The 25,483-nt window shown below is 34.1% G+C and overlaps 1 protein-coding gene across 5 annotated transcripts in view; it reads right to left on the bottom strand.

The window, feature by feature from the left end:
* LOC118190059 (tight junction protein 1-like) overlaps window positions 1-25,483 on the bottom strand; it is a 663,736-nt gene that overhangs the window by 124,000 nt on the left and 514,253 nt on the right. For all 5 annotated transcript variants that reach the window (XM_085816638.1, XM_085816637.1, XM_085816639.1 and 2 more), the window contains one exon: window positions 23,676-23,723. In XM_085816638.1, the coding sequence (XP_085672764.1) occupies window positions 23,676-23,723 (48 nt within the window). The remainder of the gene's footprint in view (window positions 1-23,675; window positions 23,724-25,483) is intronic.

Below are 25,483 nucleotides of genomic sequence, written 5' to 3' on the forward strand. Positions count from 1 at the left end.
TCGAATCTAAATCGTAGGCTAAGGGGTTAAACAGCAGAGGTGAAGGCAGTAGCCTAAATCTTCCTCTTTCCTACCGAAACTCGGTTTTTAAACTCTTTCTACAACGTAGAATTTGCATTCCTTCAAGCGCGCTACCAAATTTAAATATTTTGGCACTGACAATTAGAGGAATGAAGACTTATAGGAAAGAATAGCAAATTAAATAAAACTGGTTATTTAAAATAAATATAAATCACTACAAGGTTTTAATTTATTACAGCTATTAGAAAAGCAAACGAGAATTCTACTTGCATAGTCATAACCTGGCATAAAGCTACTTACACCTTTAGGAAGACTGCTTTTTTACAAGTTAGAAACTGGTCTTAATTAGGGTGAGAGCATTTTAAATTTTAGACTTTTCAGAATTTCGACCCAACATCTTCGAATCTAAATCGTAGGTTAAGGCGTTAAACAGCAGAGGTGAAGGCAGTAGCCTATTATTCTTTCCTACCAAAACTCGGTTTTTAAACTCTTTCTACAACGTAGAATTTGCATTCCTTCAAGCGCGCTACCAAATTTAAATATTTTGGCACTGACAATTAGAGGAATGAAGACTTATAGGAAAGAATAGCAAATTAAATAAAACTGGTTATTTAAAATAAATATAAATCACTACAAGGTTTTAATTTATTACAGCTATTAGAAAAGCAAACGAGAATTCTACTTGCATAGTCATAACCTGGCATAAAGCTACTTACACCTTTAGGAAGACTGCTTTTTTACAAGTTAGAAACTGGTCTTAATTAGGGTGAGAGCATTTTAAATTTTAGACTTTTCAGAATTTCGACCCAACATCTTCGAATCTAAATCGTAGGTTAAGGCGTTAAACAGCAGAGGTGAAGGCAGTAGCCTATTATTCTTTCCTACCAAAACTCGGTTTTTAAACTCTTTCTACAACGTAGAATTTGCATTCCTTCAAGCGCGCTACCAAATTTAAATATTTTGGCACTGACAATTAGAGGAATGAAGACTTATAGGAAAGAATAGCAAATTAAATAAAACTGGTTATTTAAAATAAATATAAATCACTACAAGGTTTTAATTTATTACAGCTATTAGAAAAGCAAACGAGAATTCTACTTGCATAGTCATAACCTGGCATAAAGCTACTTACACCTTTAGGAAGACTGCTTTTTTACAAGTTAGAAACTGGTCTTAATTAGGGTGAGAGCATTTTAAATTTTAGACTTTTCAGAATTTCGACCCAACATCTTCGAATCTAAATCGTAGGTTAAGGCGTTAAACAGCAGAGGTGAAGGCAGTAGCCTATTATTCTTTCCTACCAAAACTCGGTTTTTAAACTCTTTCTACAACGTAGAATTTGCATTCCTTCAAGCGCGCTACCAAATTTAAATATTTTGGTACTGACAATTAGAGGAATGAAGACTTATAGGAAAGAATAGCAAATTAAATAAAACTGGTTATTTAAAATAAATATAAATCACTACAAGGTTTTAATTTATTACAGCTATTAGAAAAGCAAACGAGAATTCTACTTGCATAGTCATAACCTGGCATAAAGCTACTTACACCTTTAGGAAGACTGCTTTTTTACAAGTTAGAAACTAGTCTTAATTAGGGTGAGAGCATTTTAAATTTTAGACTTTTGAAGATAAAAGTACCGGCACCATTAAATTGAGCACCGTTAAAAGAGTGGTCGTACGAAGTCTATTGAAACAGCATAAAATGAATTTTTGTAAAGAAGAGAACATCTATCTATACTAGAATTATAATTGGCAAACTCTAACTAATAACAGGAAAAAAAAATCCAGAAAACATTAATAATAGCAAATAAAAAAATTCAACAGGAAGAAAGAATGCCAATACAGATTGTTTAAGAAACAAAAAATATACAGGCAGGAAAAAAATGACCATATCATACGCGAAATTCCCAAGCGTTGATAACAAACGGGGGTAAAAAAAAATCACAGCCCAAATTAGTTGTTAATGACAACGCTGACAGCTTTTTTGCTGAGAAGCTTCCGGCTGTCACTTGGAACAGTGCAAGGTTCCCTCTCTCTTTGTTTTCTCTTCCATCTCATATATTGTTTACCACTAATTACTCTGCATCATAATTAGCAATGAAGACCTAGAGTGATAATGAACGGAACAGAGGAAGGAGGTCATCCATTCTAATTTATGCCCTTTTTTCTAGAGCGGAATCGCAAAACTGTGGGGTTCATATTTCCCTTTTTCTCTTGTTCGTAATTTGTATTCAATTATTTGAGTCACGAGAACCTTCTTCCAAGATGGGAAAACTTAATAAAGAATACCACTAAAGATTGATTAAAAACGGCATATCTTGAGAGAAGAAAAGAAAATGGGGGGGGGGTAAAAAAAATGCTTCACCAGACTGAAAGGAAAGACATTTATTAAATTCTTAATTATTTTTAATCTCGGAGAAGCAGATGCAAATGGTATAGAGCGATAAAAAATATTTTCAGCTCACATATGGTGTTTCTGATAAGTGAAAGGATAAACAGAAGTAAATAAAAGATTAAAATACTCAGAACTCAAAAGGTCGCAAAGAAATCACGAATGGCTTGCTGTCAGGAGTATAAAGATAACCATTTTAAATATGACCGCGATCTGATTCTTTAGATTGCCACATACCATCTACAATAGATTACTTTTAAATGCAACCCTTATTTCTTTTTTACCTCTTCTTATTTACGTTTTTAAAATTCTGCTATCTAAAGATGTCTTCAGCAAAGATTTTCAAAACTTCTAATAATAAACTGTTGCGGGCTAGGGATCGTTGACGTCTTCTTAAATAATACGCCCAGATAATGATGAAGTAATGAACAGTTTATTATGAAAAAAAAAAAAAAAAATAGATAGCACACATTGTACAATAAGTAACTGGAAATAACTCAAGAAGAACGCGGATATTTAGCAATTCCTCCTTAGCATACGAAATATACTTTCCTTAACATACGAAATATACTCCTTAGCATTCGAAATATCTTTAAATATCTCTCAGAATAAGCCATAATTCGCAAATCAACCGCTAAATTTCACAAGTGAACTCACAAGCTCTCCGACTCCCATTTATATTCTGCAGCATGGGCTCAGAGAACTTCTCAAAGAATCAGTCGTAGGGCATCGAAAATGTGTTCGCGAAGAAAATCGCAAAGTTGGTAAGAAATTGCCAAATATTGCCAACTTGGAGGCAAAAACTGTCGTCAAGATCCGTCGGGAACGAAATTGCATGTATCCCATCTTCTGATTCAGCCATTTTTACAATTCTCACGTTATTGCAATCAAAATTAAAAATTCGACAATTCTATGTAACAAATTAATACTTAAATACAAGATACGTAGCCACAAATTCAATTAAAAATAAAATAAACCAAAAAGTATCAATCTAAAAGAAAAAACAAATATTAAAATAATACAGGTGACGAACATAGCTTGGCGGCTACCAGAAAAATGGCAGAAATTGCCTCTAGTCTCCCATCAGAAGTCTGTTACAAAAAAATTATTTTGATATGGCCAGACAAAGGCTGAGAGTACATAAATGATACAGTACTAACAATTATCCTCCCCAGTAGGTAATGATCAATTTAGTTTTACAGAAATTAAGCGTTCTTCTAATTAAACATGTAATTTTAGACATTAATGTATAACATAAAACTAATTAAACTAAAACTAAAAACAATAACTAAAAGTAAATAATAAAAAAACTAAAAAATAATCTAAAATCAAATAAAACTAAAATTACACACATAACTTTTCTTATATTAATTATGCGCTTGCTGGAAAGAAGTCTAGCTCAATCAGTGCCACTAACTTGACCAGTCCTATTGACAGGCATCTTGTTCCACAGCCACTATGAATTTTAGCATTCTGCAGATACCACAGTAATCCAGAAGAACGAAAATACAATCAGAAAGGATTTATATATTTACAAATATTTACCAGATCGTTCTCTCCTTAAGGACTGCACGTTCCGGGCAGTGCAGTTCTCAAGACCAGGGACAACTGATCCTTATTACCGTAAAAAGGTGCAAGACCATCGCAGTGCACTACCCTAGATTTAGAGAAAGGAGTTCTTTGCATGCGCACACCACTATGCGTCGTTCAGTTTCTTGATCATATGGTAAAAACCTTTCTAGATATCTGCAACTTGGTAGAGCTTCCGCGACGACGCTTCAGGTTGTAGAACCAGATCTGATTTTTTCCCTTGAATTCACTATCCGTCGATTTTGCATTATATCTCGTCTTCATACTCTTGGTGGCTGATTTGATACTTCCTTTGGAGAAACGAAGTAGTTCTCTAAACGTGCTTGTAGAACCAAGTACTGCTCAGGTGCAGGTGGGCGTGTTCGGCGGTCGTCCGACGAGCACGTCACACGGCAGAAGAGTATAACAGTGAAAAATCATTCACGATGTAGAAAACTCAAGGCTCCCGTTAACGGCATTCCTATACGCTAACAAGAATAATGACTGGCTTTGGAGTACAAATAGAGAGAGATAGTTCAAGATTATTCGACTGAATTTCTCTACCATATCCCTTGCGTCTGTGGATGCATAAAAGTGGTTTGAGTCTTCTCTATTTCAAGAATCCTACAAAGTCCTTTAAATATGGAGGATGGGAAATTTGTTCTTTCTTCAGAACGAATAAGAATACGCAGTACAAATCGTGAGATCCAGTTCTTCGTCCAAATTTCTGCAACATTTGAAGCTTTTTGATCCGGAACGGTATATGTTTCTATCATTTACTAAAGAAGTCCACGAAAACCAGGACGTACTTGTTACCCTTAGCTGTACAAGGTAAAGATCTCAGCATATCCAAAGAAACCTCTTGAATGGTGCTCCAACATTGTAGCCTTGTAATTTTCCTCGGGCATGTGCTGGCGCGTCTTTTCAAATTCCACATGCATTACTTTTCTACATTTGCTTTAGCTTTATCCAAGAAGAAACGCTGACAAATTTTATGGAATGTCTTCGTTACACCAACATGATTTCAAGCAGGGCTGTTATGAACTGTCATTTGAGACTCTTTCTGTCGTCAACGTCCAATTTGCGGTAGAGAATTCCATCTCGCAGGTGAAGGGAATTCCACAAAACCTAATAGCTTTTCGTCGTCGGACTGAAGAGTACCATTTCTTGCCAGTTGAGATTTTCGTTTCTTGTTTCCATTAATTGCTTTAATTCAAGATCTTCCACTTAGACCTCTCACGTTCTTCGCTGCTCCATAGTCTGTGTAAATTTGGACAACTAGGACTTCAAAGCCATATTTTAATCCCGTTATCGAACAGTGTTTGCACTTAGCAAAAGGTCTTGAAAGTGTATCAACATTCCCTTGTGTAGCTCCTGTGCGATGTTGAATTCTACGACATATTCCTGTAGCCTCTTCGTCCATCTAGCCACTTTACCCTCGTATTTTTGAATTTAAGCAGCCAATTTAATGACGAATGGTCGGTGAGCAACAGGAATTTCCAGCCGTAAAGGAAGTGGCGGAAATGTTCTACTTACCTTCACGGTAGTTAATAGCTCTTCCCTGGTATATACTAATTTCTTCTTGGTTTTCAGAAGATATTTCTGAAATAAACATTTGACGTACTCCTAACGTGTCCTGAAGCTGTTTCCATTAAGTGCAGACCACAATGGGTATTAAATTGAGCTCTGTAGCTATCTACGTTTGTGACTGGCCTGTTTTAAATCTACCGACAGTTCTCCATCTCATTTCGTCATCTATATGTTCGCAGCATTCATTTTACTTGATACCTTACGAAATTGTCTAACTCTTGCGAGAAACACGGCGAATGTCGTGAAGGAGTACGAGCACACAAATCACCGTTCGAGACTAATCTATGTTATATGATTCTAACGTAATTCTGATGATGTAAATGGAACTAAAACTCAAACAGTCAATAGTAATTTTACAGCAACACTAGCTATCCAATCAAAATCCACTAAAAACCAAAACTAAGTCAGTCTGAATTACGATTTTAACCTAAACATAACGCACTTGCTTTCTACGCGTTGGCTGCACTACAGTCTGTCAGCTCCTTCGCTCTTACTGCAAATTTATCTAAAATGTAAATTTTTTTGGAATTGCACAATTAATGCGCCAACTTGATTGTGCCCACAACATGTTTACTGAAATAAAAGTTAAATTAAATATACCTTGACTGGCAAATTTTTTATTCATTGTGGATCGGCGTTTCAGCATTCTACGACATCAAAATCCTTGCTGTTCATTACAGATTCAACCGCCTGCGTTTTACTACAGAATCTACTACATAAATATTCGAAAATATATACACTATGTCACTAAATAGCGCATTCCGAATGAAGTTACAAGAATACTGTTTTTTCAATCGATCGACTACTAGTGAAACCTAGATAAATGAACTATATAAGCTGTTGGAGCATTTCTTGCCTAAACTATATCAGTAGAAACTTTATTAATTAATCACATAAATTTAGCATAAATGGAACTACGCAGTAATAAATATTTTTAGAATGTATGATTAATGTCAAAGATGAAAAGAAATTTGCAATAAAATGGCTACAAATCGTTCTTTGCCAAATACTAACGTGGAACTTTGAAAATTTCATTAAATTCACTTTTAATGATTTAATTTTCTTTCAGTAATACCCATATTAATAAAACAACAAACAGTTATTTCTTCGAATAATGATAATGATATTTGACAAATCATAAGGAAAAGATCAATTTCTTAAAGCAAATGGATCTCACGCCAAGTTAAAGTATTTTTCCTACCGTGATAAGAAAACATTTAAATTCCGGATCGTGCAGCAGAGGTTTGCGGTTTTATGTTCCATTATTTTCCTCTTAACTATTTTTAACTCCTTTAATGGTTCGTAGCGAGTCCATTAAGTGAAAGTTTATTTCACGCAATGAATTCAAAATGTTGTGATAATGATGTTCGGAAAATTTATAAAGACCTTTTGTTCTACGGTTTCTTTATATTTTTTAACTCTGAAGTATGTTAATTTTCTTAGCAAAATGAACTCATTTATATTTATGGTGCATGTAGTTTGGTAAAAAGCAATAGAATTTAGCAAAGAAGAATGTTGTGCCTGTCTTTAAATTTAGCTTTTATCGTCAAGATTCCTTTTCCTTTCAATATTATTTCGTTACTGATAACTTTTATTTCATATTTGTTTGATATTTCAAGCAAAAATAAAACATAACTTCCGCGGCGCATTTTTCAAAATATTTGTATTCTTCTCTGGCAATAGTATTCTTTTTTCCGCCCTTTTCGTGTCTTTCTTAATCATCTTTATTACGCATATAGATATATACGAATCGAAAACTTCTAGCCTTTTTCATACGCATACATTTACGACATAGTAAATATTTGTGTTTAATTGATCGTACTTTGGCTTTTACATATTTACACAATGTTATGTATTTTTATTCACAGTGTTTTGTTTTTAGTGTATTTTATTTAGCATTTTCACCGCATATGAGCGTTTGCATAAAATACACATCTATTTACCATTTTATTGGTTCATTTCTGTTTGAATCTGTGAGTTCATACAGCAATTATAAGCCTTTTAGGTAGGTATTATAAGCCTTTTAGATTTGTAACGACTGTAATAGCCATTAATGTGTGTTGTGGTGCCAAAGTTGGCGACTATTTACTCTTTTTCTCCCAGCCAAATTGTGCCTTTTTCTCAGCTAACACATAAGTACTGCTTTAGTTCCTTGGAAGATATAAAATTTTAAAAGTTTCAATCGACCGAACGGTCTTTAGCCATCTGATTGTCATGGAATTGATATATGCTAGGATGCAAACAATTTCTACTCATGTAAGCCGAAAGAGTTTTAGAATTTTTATGCGATTTTTGCTGGTATGCTGTTTTGTTTATAGGCTGATTACATCAATTAATCCGCTCGCAAAACCAACCAGTGCATATATTAGATTGTCAATTATGCCTGGATACTGTAGGAACATGCTTATTTAAAACTTAAAGTATTTACAATGTATGAATGCAATGTATGTACGCCATTCGCCGATATCACAATTTCTATCTATCGAAGAAGATTTAAATATTAGCAAGTACTTTACAGAGTTCCTCGTAGAGCACTATAAACAGCGCTGTGCTGGTTTGGTTTATTTCTCAACTGATGCTTCCCAAATTCATTACAAAACTGTCCTAACGTATTAAGAACGGGATTTTGGGCCGCCCAGTCGATATCATTCACCCTTATTTCCTCAGACTACTGAATTATAATCTTTGCTTTCTGAACCACAAAGCTACTGCTACAAAGTGTGAAGAATGGAACTGCCCAATGTTGCTCCATAGGTAATCAAAATTCTGGATGCAAAACCTCAGATTAATATCAAACCAAATGAAATGGGCCAGAACAAGGACTCTGCTTCCATCAAACTTCACAGTAGAGATAAAAACATTCCGATAACTAGCGTTTCCCTGCCAATCACCGTGTTCACATCCACAACGTACAGAATGATTATTTTCCTCATGTGATGTTCTTTCACGGTTTGTGTTCACCGGTGACACATTTTTCGAAGCTCCAGTTGATGGGCTTTGCTTCGTGATTCCTGACTTTAGTGCCGCAGCAGAAATTCAAACACCTCTTGATGCAGGTTCAACTGGGGCTGATTGCCGAAGCTAGTGATTACAGTTTCTAACGAGATCTACCGATTCGACTGCACCACACATCGAAAATATCATCCATCTTGATCTGTCAATTTTTTCGCCTTTCCTAGATCACAGTTTTACAAATGTCTCATGTATCCATTTTATTAATTATTTTATAAATACATCACTCGCTTGTTGCACGCAGTATCTGGAACTTGACTTGATACAGATTCTGTCCAGCCGATAGGTCTATTCGCAATTGAGCATCAAAGCCAAGGATTCCGTTATTTTATTCCCAACTAAATCTGATCCGGAAATATTCATCTCATCTGCTACACAATCTACGTTGCATATTAAAAAATGATGACATGTTATTCTGATGAGCTTTTAAGAAACCTGCAGCAGGTAAACAGCTGATTCATTCTTTATTTCTGTTTTGATAGATATATTTCAATCTAACAGGCTTACCAACATAAATAAAGCCTCTTCAGCCCATTTGTATTTCAATATATTCAATCACTTTTTAAAGAAATTGTATTGTAATCACAGAATAGTGCACAAGTTAACAACAGGAAAAGAAAAAAAATGATCTATCAAAATTTAATCTTTATCATAGAAAATTTGTGAATATAAAGCTAATGCATATCTCGTGTCAAGTGATTATATCAGCTTAAAAAGAATGAAGTATTCAGATTTTAACGTCGTACGAGGTTTGATTAAGGTTTTTTACGCTCTAGCAGAGTTCGTTAGACTCATATCTGCTAAAATTTCTACTCATTTAACTAAACATCACTTTATTTGAACTTACGTCACGTAAAATTCAGTAGTAAAATCATAAAATATTTAAAAACAAGCATATCTTGAGAATTCCCGATAGAATGCTATGGCGATAACGTGGCAACATTCTTTATTTGATAACTGATACGGAAACAAATGTGATACAGACACAAAAGTGACACAGATATAAAAGTGAGGATCGAAACTATTAGCACTTCAGATGCTTTAAAAAAAAGAGATTAGTCATAAACTTTCCGTGTTTTATATTTATACGATATTTAATACGAATGAGGGGGTAGCTTGAGTTGAGAAAAATGGTCATGGGGTATTTCTGATTCAGGCTGAGATGGAAATAAAATTATCAGGGCTGACTTGAATGAAGACAACTCTCGGAAGATCCTAGAACCAGCAAAAAATCTTACGGATGGCATGTGCGAATCGGCGTGCACAGATGATCATGCCAAGTTATGGGTTACTTGGCTCACGTAGTGCACTCATTTTAAGAGGCTTAGTGAGTATATAGAGCAGCGTATACACACCCACTGCTTGTTCCCGCCCTTTTTACTAAACCAAAACATGTGTCGATGACATACAAGTGATACGATTTACATTCCAGGGGTTATTCATCAACAGTGGCAACATAGTGTGCGTGTGCTACAATTTACGTGTATATCTAAAATGTATACCTCATACAGCTGTTGGAATCATGTAAGGAAGAAAATAAGACAACGAGGTAGCTTTCATGACATTAAGTTCTGCTTCTGATAGTTAAATACAAATAGAAAATGCTAAATGAAAATATACGTTTTCATTTAAGAAGTAGAGGCAGCAAATCCCTCCTGAATTCTATTTATCACTGAAGCCCTACTTACGAAAAAAAGATGGGGTGAATCTTAATCTCTCTGAAACGTGTTTAAAAAACAGTGAAAAATGTGCAACTCTCCCCACCCTTAAAAACATCAGATTTTGAGTTGACTATTCCAGACCAAAGATGTCTTTTGATATGTGGTGAAATATGACCTAAATTACTGACTGGCAAAATAAATCGAACCATTGATGGAGAAAAGCGGAAATAAAACGCGGAAAGGTTCAAAGAAAGGGGGGGAAGAAAAGAGGGGAACACCAACCCTTAAAAAAATTTTTGCTGTAAAAACGATGACCAGCTTTTTAGCAGCAACCCTTTATTTTCATAGACTTTTCTAAATGACTGAATACAGTACCTTCAGAAAAACACACAAAAAAAGCAAAATAAGCTTATCGTTTCAGTATATAAAAATAAATAAGTAATAAATGTAGCGCTAAGCCTTAAGAATGCAGTTTAATATCTGAAAAAAAAGGCTTATCATAAAAAATGTTTAAAAAAATTTGTAAAAGATATATGCAAATATTTCGCTTTTCTTCTTAAGTAAATATAATCCCCTATCTACTGTTGCTAACTCATAAAAAAAGCGCGCCCCATTTCGTTCTGTGGAAATCGGGTACTAATTATATAAATTATTACAAGCGCAATTAGAAGGGGAGAAAAAATTTTAGAAATAAATATTATTTTTTATCACTTACTTGCGCATTAAAAACATATAACTATTTTCGATGTCTAGATTGCTTTTATTCGCACACTTGTGCGTATCCTTCTCCTAGAGCTACAGATAACTGAGCATTAACCTACGCTTCTTCGAATAGCTACAAGCCAAAAGAATAATAATAAAAAATAAATAATATCGGCAGATGAAAGAGTGAAAAAGAAACTAAACAAAAACATCAGTCGCACAAAGATAAGGGCTTTACCGGATTTTCTGAAAAGGCAGCAAAATGAGATATGTATTTGTATAGATATGTATTTTGCCTTCTGCGTCTCTGATTTATATAGAAAGAGAAGAGCAGACGTATACTTTTTGCCTCCCCTCGTAGAGCTTTTTTTCCGCTATGAAGACCGACACACTTAGAGTGTCACAAACAATTTTCGTCATTTACGTGAACAAGCAAGACTGACACCTGGTGCTTATTTGGGGAAGAGCATGTACGAGGTATATGGAAGAGGGAGATAAGTGACGACGTGAAAGCAATATACAGCAAGGAAGAAACAGAAATATTACATTTATTCGTCGGCTGTCGCTTCGCACTTCGGAATGAAAAATTACATAGAAAGAAATGGAGAGGGAAGGGAAGCTTTTAAAGATCCTACAGATAATTTTGCGGTGTTCAAAATTTTAAGAGTCGGTGTTTTTTGTCTAGTTTCACAAGCAATCCAGGCGAGATTTTCAGCGCCTTAATTCAAACAACCTGCATGCTTGAACATGATTTTTTTCCCCCAATTGCCTAATCTAATTATATTTCAGGTTATAGTTTTTCTTCAAGAGAGAAATCACAAAATCAGCCAAATTCACGTTTTTGTTAGCGTGTCTCATCTACTAAAAGTAGCAGCAAATTTTGTTTAGCTTATAAAGGTTGTAAGGATTTTACTAACGTTTATTTATTAAAACTGTACTATCACTTCTGATTTTCTACTTCCGGCCAGAATTAAATGTGTTAACTTGTTTATGAAATTGTACTTGCTAACGCCAAAGTATTTAAGTTGTGGCTTTTTGCCAAGAGAGAGAGAGAGAGGGAGGGAAAGTGAGCCGCCTTGCCACTGCATTCTGTACGAGTTTTCAATCAGTTGCTGTTTGCCTTTCAGGCCAGAGGTTTGGTCTTCTTGATATTTGAAAACGTATTGTAGTTTCAGCAGTTTGGCGTACTACATACGTACCTTTTTTAAATAAAGGCCAGTCTTAGTGTTAGGCATTTGTATACTAATTTCAAAGTTAGCTTTTAGTTAGAGTTTTATATTTTTACGTTCAGACAGCAAGTGGTGGGTTTTTGTATCCCAAAATACGGGAGCACCTGTAAAGTAATAGAGAATAAAAGGTTCAGTATACCCTTCCTGCTTGTGTCGTCTATTCCACACAATTTGGAACATAGCTTTAGTAAGCTCCCTGTTCTTATTCAGGATGCGTTATGTTTCCGAAGCAAGTTAAAAGACATACATCTCCTGACAAGGTCACTGAAGTTTTCCTTAGCTGGAATTTTCGAAAACTCAACCATGCACTCATTGGGAACATTGGGAACAGAACATGAAACTTTCAGATACTAGTTGGTTGTGTCGGACACTGCATTACAAAACTATAAAACAAAAGGGTTTTAATTTGTTACATTTCCACTTACTTAAAGAGGGGTAGAAAAGCGAGAATATAATAATATTCTGAAGCAAAGAATCCATGTAAAATGTAGCAAATACATTTTAGAATTATAATCCAGAACGTATCTAATTCTTACGAGTGTTTGGGGATGTTTGGTTGGAAAATTAAAGTAACGCTCAGGAAACGTGGTTTCGTGGAGAAACTTTCGTGTTCAGCGATTTTATCCATTTGGCTATTGATAGATGGATGTTTGGAGAGCTTCAGCGTATGAAGGTCATTTCTTCACAGTAGGGTTAAAAAGTGTTTCAGGCCGTTTCAAACAAATAAATATTAATCAACAGTCGAGCCTGTTTTGCTTGTTAAATGGAAAACATACAAGAGACCCTCTGTTTCGTGAGATTTCAGATTCTTTCTTTCGAAGGTGTATAATCATAATTCGGTGAAACCATTGGTTTTTGAGAAGTTTAAATATTGAGCATTAATGAAGAACATTTTTATAGTGATACCAGTTCTATAAGAAGATATTTTTACGGGTATTAATAAAAAATATCACTATTTATACAGTATTTATTGAAATATACTATATAATATACATATAATGTAATATAAAATATTATAATAATTATACATTAAGCTTGTTTTATTACAGGTATTAAAAATAACAAATATCTTAATTTTCATTATAGTAATATTATTCCTTGAATGAAAACTTTAATTACTCGCAAGGGTTGACAACGTGAATAATCATGAAATATTGTTTAAAAGTCCAAATAAAATTTATTTCACGATTTTAAACATGTTGTAAATGTTTGTGCTTCTTTTTAATAATTCAAATTTTATGTGATTTTGAAGTGTTAGGTATTATTTTTATTTATTTATTTCTAAGTATACTTTTTGTAATAATTTTACTGCGTATTTTTGTTTCATCAAATTTCTGACCCCTTCAGCATTCCGATTCTTTATTGTATTTGCGTTTAATTTACGCATTATATTGCTTTCTCAACATTCTGGAATAACACCACAGTGGAATCTGTACGAGAAATTTCTCTCGAGGATATTAAAAATGCATGAACAGTCCTATAAATATCACCTACGTTAGAGCTGCTGAGAGTCAGTAATTCAGCTAATTTGTTGTTTGACTCTACTGAACTCCTGTTCGATAATTATTGTTTCACGCTTTGCTTTGTAAGTGATTTTAGAGACTACAGTTCTACCTTGTGTGTTAAGAGGAATTTGTTTTAACCCTGGCTTTATTAATCTTTGAGATGTTTAGAGCTGCTTGCTGTGTTAGATGAGCTGCAATTTCTTTCAGTAAAAAATGACAATTCCATCTTGTTCATGTGATGCAGTTATGAACGAGATCTCTACGAATGCAACAATAAGGACCTGAAGAAAATTAATGTACTATATGCATCGTTATTTTTTTCCAAACAAAAATACTGACTACAAATTAAAGTAAATTGATGATTGTAAATTATCTGAATCTCAAATTAAGCATTATTCGGTAATTTAAATTGTGAATAAATGGAAATTACGTACACAAAACAGGGCAAAACGACTCTCTTACTCTTGCAAGCAAAACTGCATGAGATATTTTCTTTAATATTCTTGATTTAAAATTTAAATTATTGCGCATTTAATGAAATAATCCAAACAAAAATTACAGGAAAGTAAGCTTTTCCCGTTAATTTTTTTAATTAAAAAATAGTTTATTCTCTATTTTTACAGCCCCTTTTCTAAAAGCATTCGCTTGTTTAATTAAAGTCACTTACACGGTAATCAAAACCAAGCAAGTCACTCTCTTTCTAGAAACCAAATACGACTAATTTATTGTAATGACTGCTTCGTTGCCAGAAAAATCAAGAATATCTATCTCCAGAACGAAACCTTAATGTTACTGCTTAAACAGTACTCATACTTCGTTTGCTGAATTAAATAACTTTCTGGTTATGATTGTCATTTGTTTGAATTAAAAAGGGGGGACAACAAAACTGCAACTATCCAAGTAAAAAATAAAGAAATGTGTTCCAACGTATTTAAAACTATAACACAAATCCTGAAGGGGGAAAACATTAGTTTTTTTCCCTTTAGTTTTTAAAAAGTACGGTATGATTAGACTTCAAATTTCATCTTTTAACAATGGTTTAGATTACCAACCATTATAGAAGACAATGTTACATAAATTAGCTGAAAGGGAAATAAAGAAAAGAGAATTAAAAACATTATATATTCCTTTAGAATTTGTTGCTCTTTTTTCGCTTGCTTTACAGCCGAATTCTCAAATCATAGAATTAGTCTAATCACCTCAAAGTTCCTCAAAATTTTTATTTAATTTACATATTTTGTATGCAAGTTAACGTTTCTTATTACGAAAATTAATTCTCATTCTCTAATTTAAAATTTTTAAAGGATTTTCAAGTTTTAAACATTTGAAAAATCGGACTTAGAATTTTATTTCATTATGACTCAAGTTTCCTTATTACTTCAAAATTGTTACGAAATAAAAAGTTCGGTTGCGCACTGAAAACACCATTTATACGTTTCCTCATATATAACAGAACTTTTACATTTGTAAGCTATCTGAAATCTGCTCCGATTCACTTCTCTTCATGTTAATAATAAAATACTTCATTTAACAGCGCCGTCCCTCCATATTTTCATAGGTATTTCTTTACACAGTTAAAACATTATCATAAAAAAAAAATTCTTTTTTTAATTCTTTTTTTTTTCCCTCCAGCATCTGTAATTAATGTATTAGGATACGTGGGATATCTTCGGCAGATGAGAAACTGAAGTGATAGGAAGAGAAAAATTTTTTCCCCCGAACAGCCTCTCTTGCCTTGTCGGCAAGTCGTCGGCTTGTCGGCCTTGTCTTGCAATGTCGGCAACCTTGCCGACATTGGCCACTCCTAGAGTCGGAAGTGGCGATCATTTTATTGTGGAGACACCGCCACCGTTACCTCCTATGAAGGGACGGGCAGTTACATCTATGACTTCTCCGGGATTCGAAACCGGGCTCTTTCGTATCGCAGTCGGCTCCTCTAACCACTATATCATCTGGGCGGCTTCTCTTGGAAAGATGGAATAGACAGTAAAGTCTTCTGATCATTCAGATTTTCTAGTAAAAGACGCTTAAGTGTTCTGTCATTGGGTAAACATATTTTAATTGGACTCTTTATTCTTTTTGTGTTTAGTGTTTGGATTAAGGCTCAAAATAATCAAATTACACTTATGTCGTATAGAAGAAAAAAGGGAAAGGAGTTGTACATAACTTTACACAATCTGTAACTCAAATGAGTTTTTAGTGTCGCTACACTGTTAATAGGGAGAACTTCCTAGTTATAACTTCAGTATATCAATAATGGAGGATAAACCTCTATTAGATTTCCTGTTCTGCAACTTAGGGAGTCGGAAACAACAATGGCAATATAGATTCCACTGCATCTTTCCAAATGCTCCGATTAACAGTCACATTATCTTTAATAAAGAGACGGTCTAGTAGCATTATTTGACCAGAACCGAATACACTGCATAACGAAGAGTGCAAAGATCTGAAACTACGAACCAGGCTGGGGTTGTGGAAGATAGAGACAAAATCTCAGGCTTCATTCTCATTATCGGTTAAGTGTACGTAATGACACGTTTTAAAGATCATATACACACTCAGAATCAAGAAAGCTCTCATGATTATTATCTAAGTTACAAATATTCGTGGGAAAGTAACTCAGCTTACTTGATTCACACACCTCGAATTTTAATTTTTGCCGCCATATATGGCAGAGAATTTTATTCCACTCTATCCCAAGGGTTTAAGGATTGAAAACGTGAGCAGAGCTTTAAATAATTCTACAAATGTCAAACATTCCATTCTATTTTAACAAAATCAAATGTTTTCAAGTTTTTTCAGGATAAACGTGGAGCTTATTCTAAGTCTGCAATGCCTGTTATATGCGACAGCGCTTGATGGAAATAAAAAACTGTGTACATTTCTCTGCAAGTCGTCGGTTTTCTTATCGGTGCCCACCAAAGCATTAATTAACGCAGATTTCACTGTCTGTCCTTTTCAACACTTTTAAAACGTTATTTTTCCTTATATATATATATATATATATTTTTTGTCAGTTACTGTTATTTTAAAAATATCTTTCTTTTAAACTTTTTCTTACTGTTGCCATTTACCACTTTCTGAATTCTGCCTCCGTGATCACGCGCCTAAAAATCGTTGGGTTACAGTTATTACTAAAGTCAAATTTACTTTTTTTTTTTTTTGTTGTTGTTCCTGTTTTTGTTTTTGGATTTATTATAACAACATATACTGTTAGGTACTGCATATTTGCATAGCTCTCCTTAAACAAATTCCAGATGAACAGGAAAATCTGCCTCGTTATTAAGAAAAAGAATGGCTCTTACAAGCACAAGAAACAGTTATTAATGTTCCAAGGATAAAATAAAGAGATAAAGTGAATTTCTCAACTACTAAGTAATGTCTCCGATTAACAAAAGCACGCTCAGAGTAAAGTCTGAAGTAGTAATTATTGAGCAAGTAACTCAAAACAATCGCACGGCTCTGAACTGAATTACCGAATTTGCCAACAAACAGCCACTTATAGCCTCCTATATATAGGTATGCTGAAGAAGAAGGATACGCATTTCTAGAATATTGGGAAAAAAGATTCCAGGATTTTGAAAATGCGTTTTCCGGAAACTTGCAGAATGTCTCCGAATTGAGGAAAAATATACACAATTCACCTAGGCACAGTAGTAGGATTTCTGCCTATACACCCGATTCTACTTCAGTTATCTATACAATTCGAATATCGATTAATTCAGCATTAAAAAACTGCAATATAATACACGAAATAAACACACACACATTACGTAACCACAAATTCAAAATAAAAAAATAAGCAAAAATAAAAGTAAAAGGATCACAAAATGAATTAATTAAACAATAAAAAAAAAAGATAACTTAATTTTAAAGAGAAGGAAAATCTGAAAGGGTTCGGATTTTAACGGTCGCCTAAAAGAGTTTGTTAAGATTTTTTACACTCTCGCTCAGCTCGCAGTCTACCAGTCTGCTGTTGCACTCAGAAATCCACTAATCACTAATCCATTCCTTTTTGCCTTTTTAGATTTATTATTAAGCATCGTTTTCTTCGCATTCACGCCATATACAATTCAAAAGCAAAATTACAAAAATTTTAAAAGCAGCATAGCAGCAAATGTTTAGAATTCCTCGTTTCAGGTTAAATGTTGGCATACACTTTTCTATTTATTTCAGTCTTTTTTCTTTTTTCAATTCATCATATCAATGTTCCGTTTTCTTGCAAAAATTTCTTTCTTTTTCTTTTCTTTTTTCTTTCTTTCTTTTTTTTTTTTTTTTTTTTTTTTTTTTGTTTGTTGGTCTTTTTATAACTAATATCTTGTGTGTTAAATTTATTAATTAAATATCACGTTCTTCGCACCTATGCCAAATAAAATTTCAATTCATCAGCAAAAATGCACCATATTTAAAAAGAGGACAATCTTCAGAATTTCCGATAAACAGTCTCGCGCGTTGCAGATAAAAATATTTTATTTCATACAGTGCTTCCCCTGCTCGCTTTCAAATCGTTGAGTTTGTTAGTTAAAAATTCATTAAAGTTTTACAAAATATGAAATATAAAATTCGAAATTTTTCAGGTGCACATGTTCGGGCGGAGGACTATGTTATTCAAAATTCGATGCTCCTACAGTTGTTTATTCACGACCCAAGGAGCACATATGCGTACCTGTAGATTCTTCATTACTTAGTTTTGTTTAAAAATAACACAGGGCGATAATATTTGGTGGATACAATTTTAAAAATTATACAGTCGTTTATGGTGGACTACGCAAAATCTCGTTTCGAGAGTATTTGTTATTACAGCCCATTCTATTATAGCCCAATCAGATTGACGCCCTTTTGGGCTATAATAAATAAATAAATACAAATTATATAGCAACATAAAAATACTTAAAAACTCTTCTAAGTGATTCCGTCGATTTTCTGAATTTTGTTATTTACTGAAACTAAAATTTCATGCAGGGATGAATCGAAATAAATTCCTACTTTATATGTTATCCATTCTACAAACAATACAGTTATGCATTTTAACAATACATTAACGTAGAACTAGTGAAGTGAATTATTTGACAGTACTTTTCCGTAAAATTATTCATCAACCTTCATTGTCCAAACCTTCATTGTCCTTCATTGTCCAAACCTTCATTTCCATTCATCAACCTTCATTGTACAAAATTGTATCCACCAAATATTATCGCCCTGTGTTATTTTTAAACAAAACTAAGTAATGAAGAATCTACAGGTACGCATATGTGCTCCTTGGGTCGTGAATAAACAACTGTCTTTCACACGATGACAGTTCTGAACAGAGAAATTTTCACGTGAATAAAATTTTCTTTTCACGAGAGATGAAATCATTTCCACGAATCTCTGCAAGTACTTCTCTAGACACATATGGGAATTTCACGTATGGGCAAATATTTACGCTTCATTTTTAAAACGCACGACAAACATCGAAGCTCTCCCGCCCAACAATCCCTTTCTCTTCCCCTCCCTCCTAAAAAGAGAAAGCGAGAAAATCTTTTGCAAAATAAAAGTAAACTCAAGTTATTAATAACGTGGGGATTTGAAAAGGCCTCGAAGGTGGATAAAAAAATAACGCCAATTTTGTATCGTGTGCATTTTCTAGAAAAATATAAAATTAAATTTCCAAGATTTAGGCACAGAAAACTTCATTTCCTGCAACAAAAACGAAGAAAAAGAGAATAATATTCAGAATTTTCATTAAAGAGCCAGAAAATGCCGACCTTTGAGCCAAAAACCAATTTGGGAAATGTGGAATACAGCAAAACCTTAATTCAGTTCGATGGTAAAATGTATATATATAACGAAATTTCTAGGTAATAAACGCATGTTTGTTTAACTAACCCCCCCCCCAAAAAAAAATCTAGCATCGTGAATGAAAAGTAAAGAGGACACTGCTAGATAAACAACGACGAAAGATAAAAACGGCTTTCATATTTAAATTTTACACCCAAAGCGCACGAAATGGTAACTCGTAAAATGAAATTTTATACGAGGTTCATGTTTATTTAATATTTATGCATATTCTTTTATTTCCAAACACATATACTAAAAGATGAAATTGAACGCGAGTTTAAAAAAAGCGGTACAGTGTAAGAAGTCTTGATTACATACTTCCTGCTTCACATCAATATTAAATTTAACATGCAACCATCTATGTGCAGTAAAAGCCCTAAACATCTGTCGAAAAGAAACTCCTCTGGAGGAACTGTACAATTAAAAAGTGAAAGACATATGAATCCACTTTCCTGGGTGTTCTCGTCCAATTTTGGAACGGACCAGTAAAAAGAACACCTTCCGTTCCTCATCCTCATTTGAAGAATCAAGAAACACATCTATAGAACTGCCCTCATTTTGAGACTCAGTATAAGCAAACATAAGACTATCCTCATTTAAAGACCTAAGAAAAAGGGGCAACAATTCTATCCTCGGGGTCAACATAAGCAATGGCCACATAGTCGTCGTTTAAAGATTTAGTAGCAGTAACGATTACATTGTCCTCATAACTGGAACAGGATAAGCAGCATAAACAGAGTCACAGTAATCCTATCCACATTTGAATATTCAAGATCAGTAACATTCTCCTCAGAGTTAGTATAAGCAACAACACACAACCGTTTCAAATTATACAGCTGACTGGTGGTAAATAGCCAAAATTTTCGGTTACCTCCCCTCATTTAAAGATTTAAGCAACGACAACACTCATCATTTAACGTCTTAGTAAAAGTAAATATATCATTGCCGTCATTTAAAGACCCAAGATAAGCAGCATCAACAAGGTAAGTAGCAACAATCCAACCCTTCATTTAAGGATATAAGTAAAAACGCTGTTCTCATTTAAGGACTTTGGGTAAGCAATGACAATACACAACCATTTTAGATTATACAGCTATTTGGTGGAAAATAAGTAACCGTTTCAGCAACGCAGTGAGACATTCGAATTTCGAGATGTTAAATCTTTCCAGAAAGACAAATAAGTCAATTGAGTTTATGAATACCCCCTACCATGAGTGCTATCTTCTTCGCGAATCTCTTGAGTACAACAACAACCACAAACAAATGTATTTTTGGTTAATAAAGCTTTTGAACCACTTTCAACAGAGAATGCACTGAAATCTACAGATTCTGTATTTGCATAAGTGGCCCATTCAAAAGCACTTTATTAAAAAAAAAAAAAAAATCGCCCAAATATCAGTAACTGAAATTACGCAGATTCAGATTTCAAAACATTATACTACTGTGTGTAATGTATTGAATGCGCAGAACCGATGATAGCATGACAAAATTTATTTTCTCAAAAGAAACAGTTCACACTTCTGGAGCTTTCCACAAAAGTACTCGAACAGCTCTTCTCATTATGACAGAGCACAGTCAGTAGTTACCACTTCAAAGTACTAAAACCGTTTAACACAACGCAATGCAAAACGCACCTAAAGAGTGAAGCTTGCACGGAGATCTCTCAATAGTCAAATCTGAACTGAAAATTAAGAACTGATGTTCTCTCTAATCGTATATAATAGTTTCCCCATTGCTGGAAGACATATACAGTTACATATAGGGCTATACACAGATAATTATACAGGGACCGCATCAAAATATCGCCAAGCTTGAAAACTTTGGGTGATTTATCGCCAAATTTGGCGACAAATTAGTCGGTTTATTATTTTAATTTATTTTTTAAGTTCAGCGACGGTTCGGATATAACTTTAAAAAGACATAACTAATAAAATGATGTAAATGGACTCGAAAAAGACACTGAATAAGATTTTCTCTGGTAAGCAAATTTATGTGGTGATAAAATTACTTGGCATTTAGTCATTTCAGATAATTTAGTAACAGGTGTCCCCCTGGCTATTTTCTTCTTAGATTCCATAAAAGAGTAACCTACCATTTTGAAGCGATGGCTATGCTATTCAAGCTACCATCGGACTAAAGGAGAAAAGTTCAAACTACCATCGGACGAAAGGAGAAAGTGCCGAAACTTTAATCTGCCTAAAGAGTTTTGAAAGTCTGCCTAATTAGTTACGGTATGGTCTACGATTGTTAACTCGAGTCAGATATCAAGTAGTTCTCTATGTCACTTATGGAAACACTTTCCTCTACCTTGCTTCTGATTTAGCATTACGCAACGGGAGAATTTTTGCGATTGAATAAAATGATGAGACTGAAAATCTCTTCAAAACTGGCCTCGAGGAAGAACAACATTTCTAGGTTGATTGGTTTATTAAATGATTAAAGCAAAGCACAAGAGGATCGGCCTAGCAAGGGATAATTTCATGAAGGATTTATTTGTTGGTTTATTAGATTAAGACAAAGCGCCTGAAAGCTATTTGTTTAAGATATGGGGTTCCTTTGTAGAGGAACTTCTGATAGAAGTGGCTCTTATTTACGTTATACATCGGGTAAACCATGAAAACATTCACGCAATTAGACTATTCGCCGTCAGATGAAATGAATCTGAAATCCAATTACAAGTTGTTCAGCGCTTTTTTTACGCTCAACATTTTACGTTTTTCCTGAATCTTTTAATATCAAAGCAAGTACAGAAGGGGCGAATTTTTTCAAGAATTAACATTCGAGAACTTAAAATGAAATTTAAAATTCTCACCAGAAAATTAAGAGTGCAGCAATGAAGGCTAATTGGTGACCATGGTTTACCAGTTTGCTACGGTTTACCGGTTGAACGGATTTAATTATCTACGAACGGATTCGTGATTTAACTTATTTAATCAAATAAACTTGTTTTCCAGATGAAACTTATTAAAACAACCGAAAATTGTAAACAGAATTTTTCTGTTAATTATAATACGAGTTATTTTTCTTTTTTTTTTTAAGTTCTTAATTGCCCTCGGATTAATCGTAATTTTGAGTCAACTGAGGACGCAAATTCAGTACTACATCGGTTAATCGTGAGCTGATTGTACTTATTTTTAGTAAGACACGTACGAATTATTTTTCCTAAATACTTCTTTTTAATTCAGAAGCTTTGTGCATTAACATATTAAAATGAGTACATTTAAACGTTGCCATTCTGTATATGTGCAATAATGCAACAACAAGGAGCACTGAAGGGGATATGTTTGCGAAGAGTTACTTTTCTTTAAAAAAAAAGTCAGCTGTCACCTCTTATGAACCTAAACAATTCACGGATGTCTTTTAATGAAAAACTATTTATGGACACGGCGTAAAATTTGTAAGCACCTCTTATTACTCTTAAGCTATGCTAATGACCCATTCCGTGAAAGAAATATCACCCATTCTATTTAATTTTCCGCTTGGTGAGGCTTAAATGTTCGCTTTCTGCGTGGCATAAAATTTTCAGCGAAGGCCACTATTTCTTTGTTTATTATAAGAGAAGCTAAGAAAAGGAACAGACCAAGAAATGGAAGAAAGAAGTCGGCGAAAATAAAGCGAAAGAACTCATGAAAGCTGCCCGGTGTCGCAGACGTGTGATTTAATGTGAACGTGCCCCCCCCTTCCCCAGCGAATTAATGAGAGGAGGAATAAAGCAGAAAATGATAATTTGGAAAAATAATTGGAATTGTAAAAGGACTTCGTAATGAATATCACTTGAGAAGAAAGTAATTATTTTTCCCTTACTTTCTATCCCTCCTTTAAAAAAAGAGTTTAATTTTCATTTCCAGGGATTTAACAGCCGCTTGTCCTAAACGGAAGAGAAGCTATTTTTACCTCACCTTTTCTTATCAAGCTACACTCTGTAAATATAAATATACTCCATAAAAAAGAAATCCCACTTTTTCATTGAACTTAGTAATAGATTCTAACAAAACTCAGATAATAATAAATCCTACAAGACATAATCAACAATAAATAGCTAATATGAAACACTGGAAGCCGAAAATGAAGACAGAATAGTGAATTCATGAACGGCGTATATTCTATTTAAATTCATATTCAGTGAGAAAACAGAAATGAAAAATTGCATATTAGAGCTGAAAAATACTTACCCTCGATAACGTGATGTTATGGAACTCCCAGCATTCTCTTTCACCTCCCTATAAAAATATAAATAAAAATTATTTTATTCCGTATGCAAGCAAGCGTATGCAATTACAAATAAATATATTAAAATAAACATAAAAAGGCTATTAAACAGAGTTTTAATTGACAAAGATGTGATTTATAATCTTTAATAAAAGCTTCGACCTTTTTTTTTCATTCGAAACTTTCGAATCTTAACTTAAGAAAAAAAAAAAAAAACCCGCCTATTAATATTTTTAACTCAAAATTCTGGAAGTATTAGTTTTATTGACTTACAACAAAAGCATCTATTAAAAAAATAAATAGGTCCTGAATGCTACATTCTTTAATTTTTTGGAGAGAATTTTAAATTTCATTTTAAGTGTTCGGATGTTAATTCCTGAAAAAAATCCTTCTCTTCTGAACTTGCTTTGATATTAAGAGATTCGGGGGGAATGCAGGAAAAAAATGTGAACTGTTACACAATTTTTGAAATTACACTGAAGGGGAAAAAACCCTCAAAGTTCAAGATTTATTACCTTCCAAATAAATGGTGGAACATTTTTAAAAACTTTATTCTTAAATATTTCTTATTACACTCGGATTTAATATTTTGCTTTAATTAAAAACTTTATAACTTTTCTTCTTTTTATTTATCTTATATGAAGCATTGGAGGGATTCCATGACCTTTAGGAATTCAGATTCCAGAAAAGTTACGATTCGCCCAACTTCTAATAAAAAATGTACAAAATAAAGCAAACTCAATTTATCCCCTCCCCCCCAATTATGCTGAATGTAATTATCATTGAATTTATATACTGCATTGAACTATTGATATTACATAGAAAATCTCAGAGTTTATATTATCATTTAGCACGGTACCAGGTAATGCCAACACTGAGATTGGTGCTACATATATAAAGAATTACGAAGGGATTCTCACGGGCTACGCATATTAGGAATTACGAAGAATATTCGTATGTTCCGCTTTCGATCTGCTTACCCAGCCAGTTGTGCCTCAGAGGCTTCGTTCAGACCGGTGGTATAGATGTCATAACTGGTTTTAAGCCAAGCTTCGTTGCTATGTAACTAGACCTTGCTAGTCATAAAAACTGATTTAGAGGTTTTGGCATATATTTCGAAGTTTTCAACCTTATGCCGACTTGGCAGACGAATCAGAGCGAACGCGCGAAACCTTTGATATTTTGATACGAACGTGATTATGCAGGGTATCTACTGCGGCAGCAGTACTTCCCTGCAACCTGAGATGTTTCCACAATGGGCATGGTGATGAGGTTTACATGAGTAGATCCCAAGATGGGATATCAGCATTCAAAAGAAAGAATATGACCCAAAAACATGGCGGAAGTGAAGAATCTGCTGAGATCTTGGAGAAGAGCAATACTTCCAAAAGTCGTCATCCACTGAATATCGAACTGACGGTCTGTCGATCTGTAGGTCTACGCTGTATCCGTTCGGTACTCTATTGATGCTCGATGCTTGTGAAAATATGAAGTGACTAAGAAGCAGACCAGGAACTTGGTGCGCGAATCCTATTGAGCGGTAAAAGTTGTAGACACATCCTCCCATGCTCAAATGTAGCTTCTCTAATTGGGTACTGTTTAGAACCTATATCGCAGGTGTGAACGGAGCTCCCGCATTTTATGCCGTATTATTATGCCTATGCGACTGAACGGAGCCTCACGTAACTAATGTTACTGCTAAACGTAAATGACGTCACGTTCGAGCTGCTCATGATAAAAACCGGAAGGTGAGTCTTCGGAGATAACCCTG

This window comes from Stegodyphus dumicola, chromosome 5, assembly GCF_044657685.1.
Source record: "Stegodyphus dumicola isolate Sdum_Otavi_A_Nest chromosome 5, ASM4465768v1".
Lineage (NCBI taxonomy): Eukaryota > Metazoa > Arthropoda > Arachnida > Araneae > Eresidae > Stegodyphus > Stegodyphus dumicola.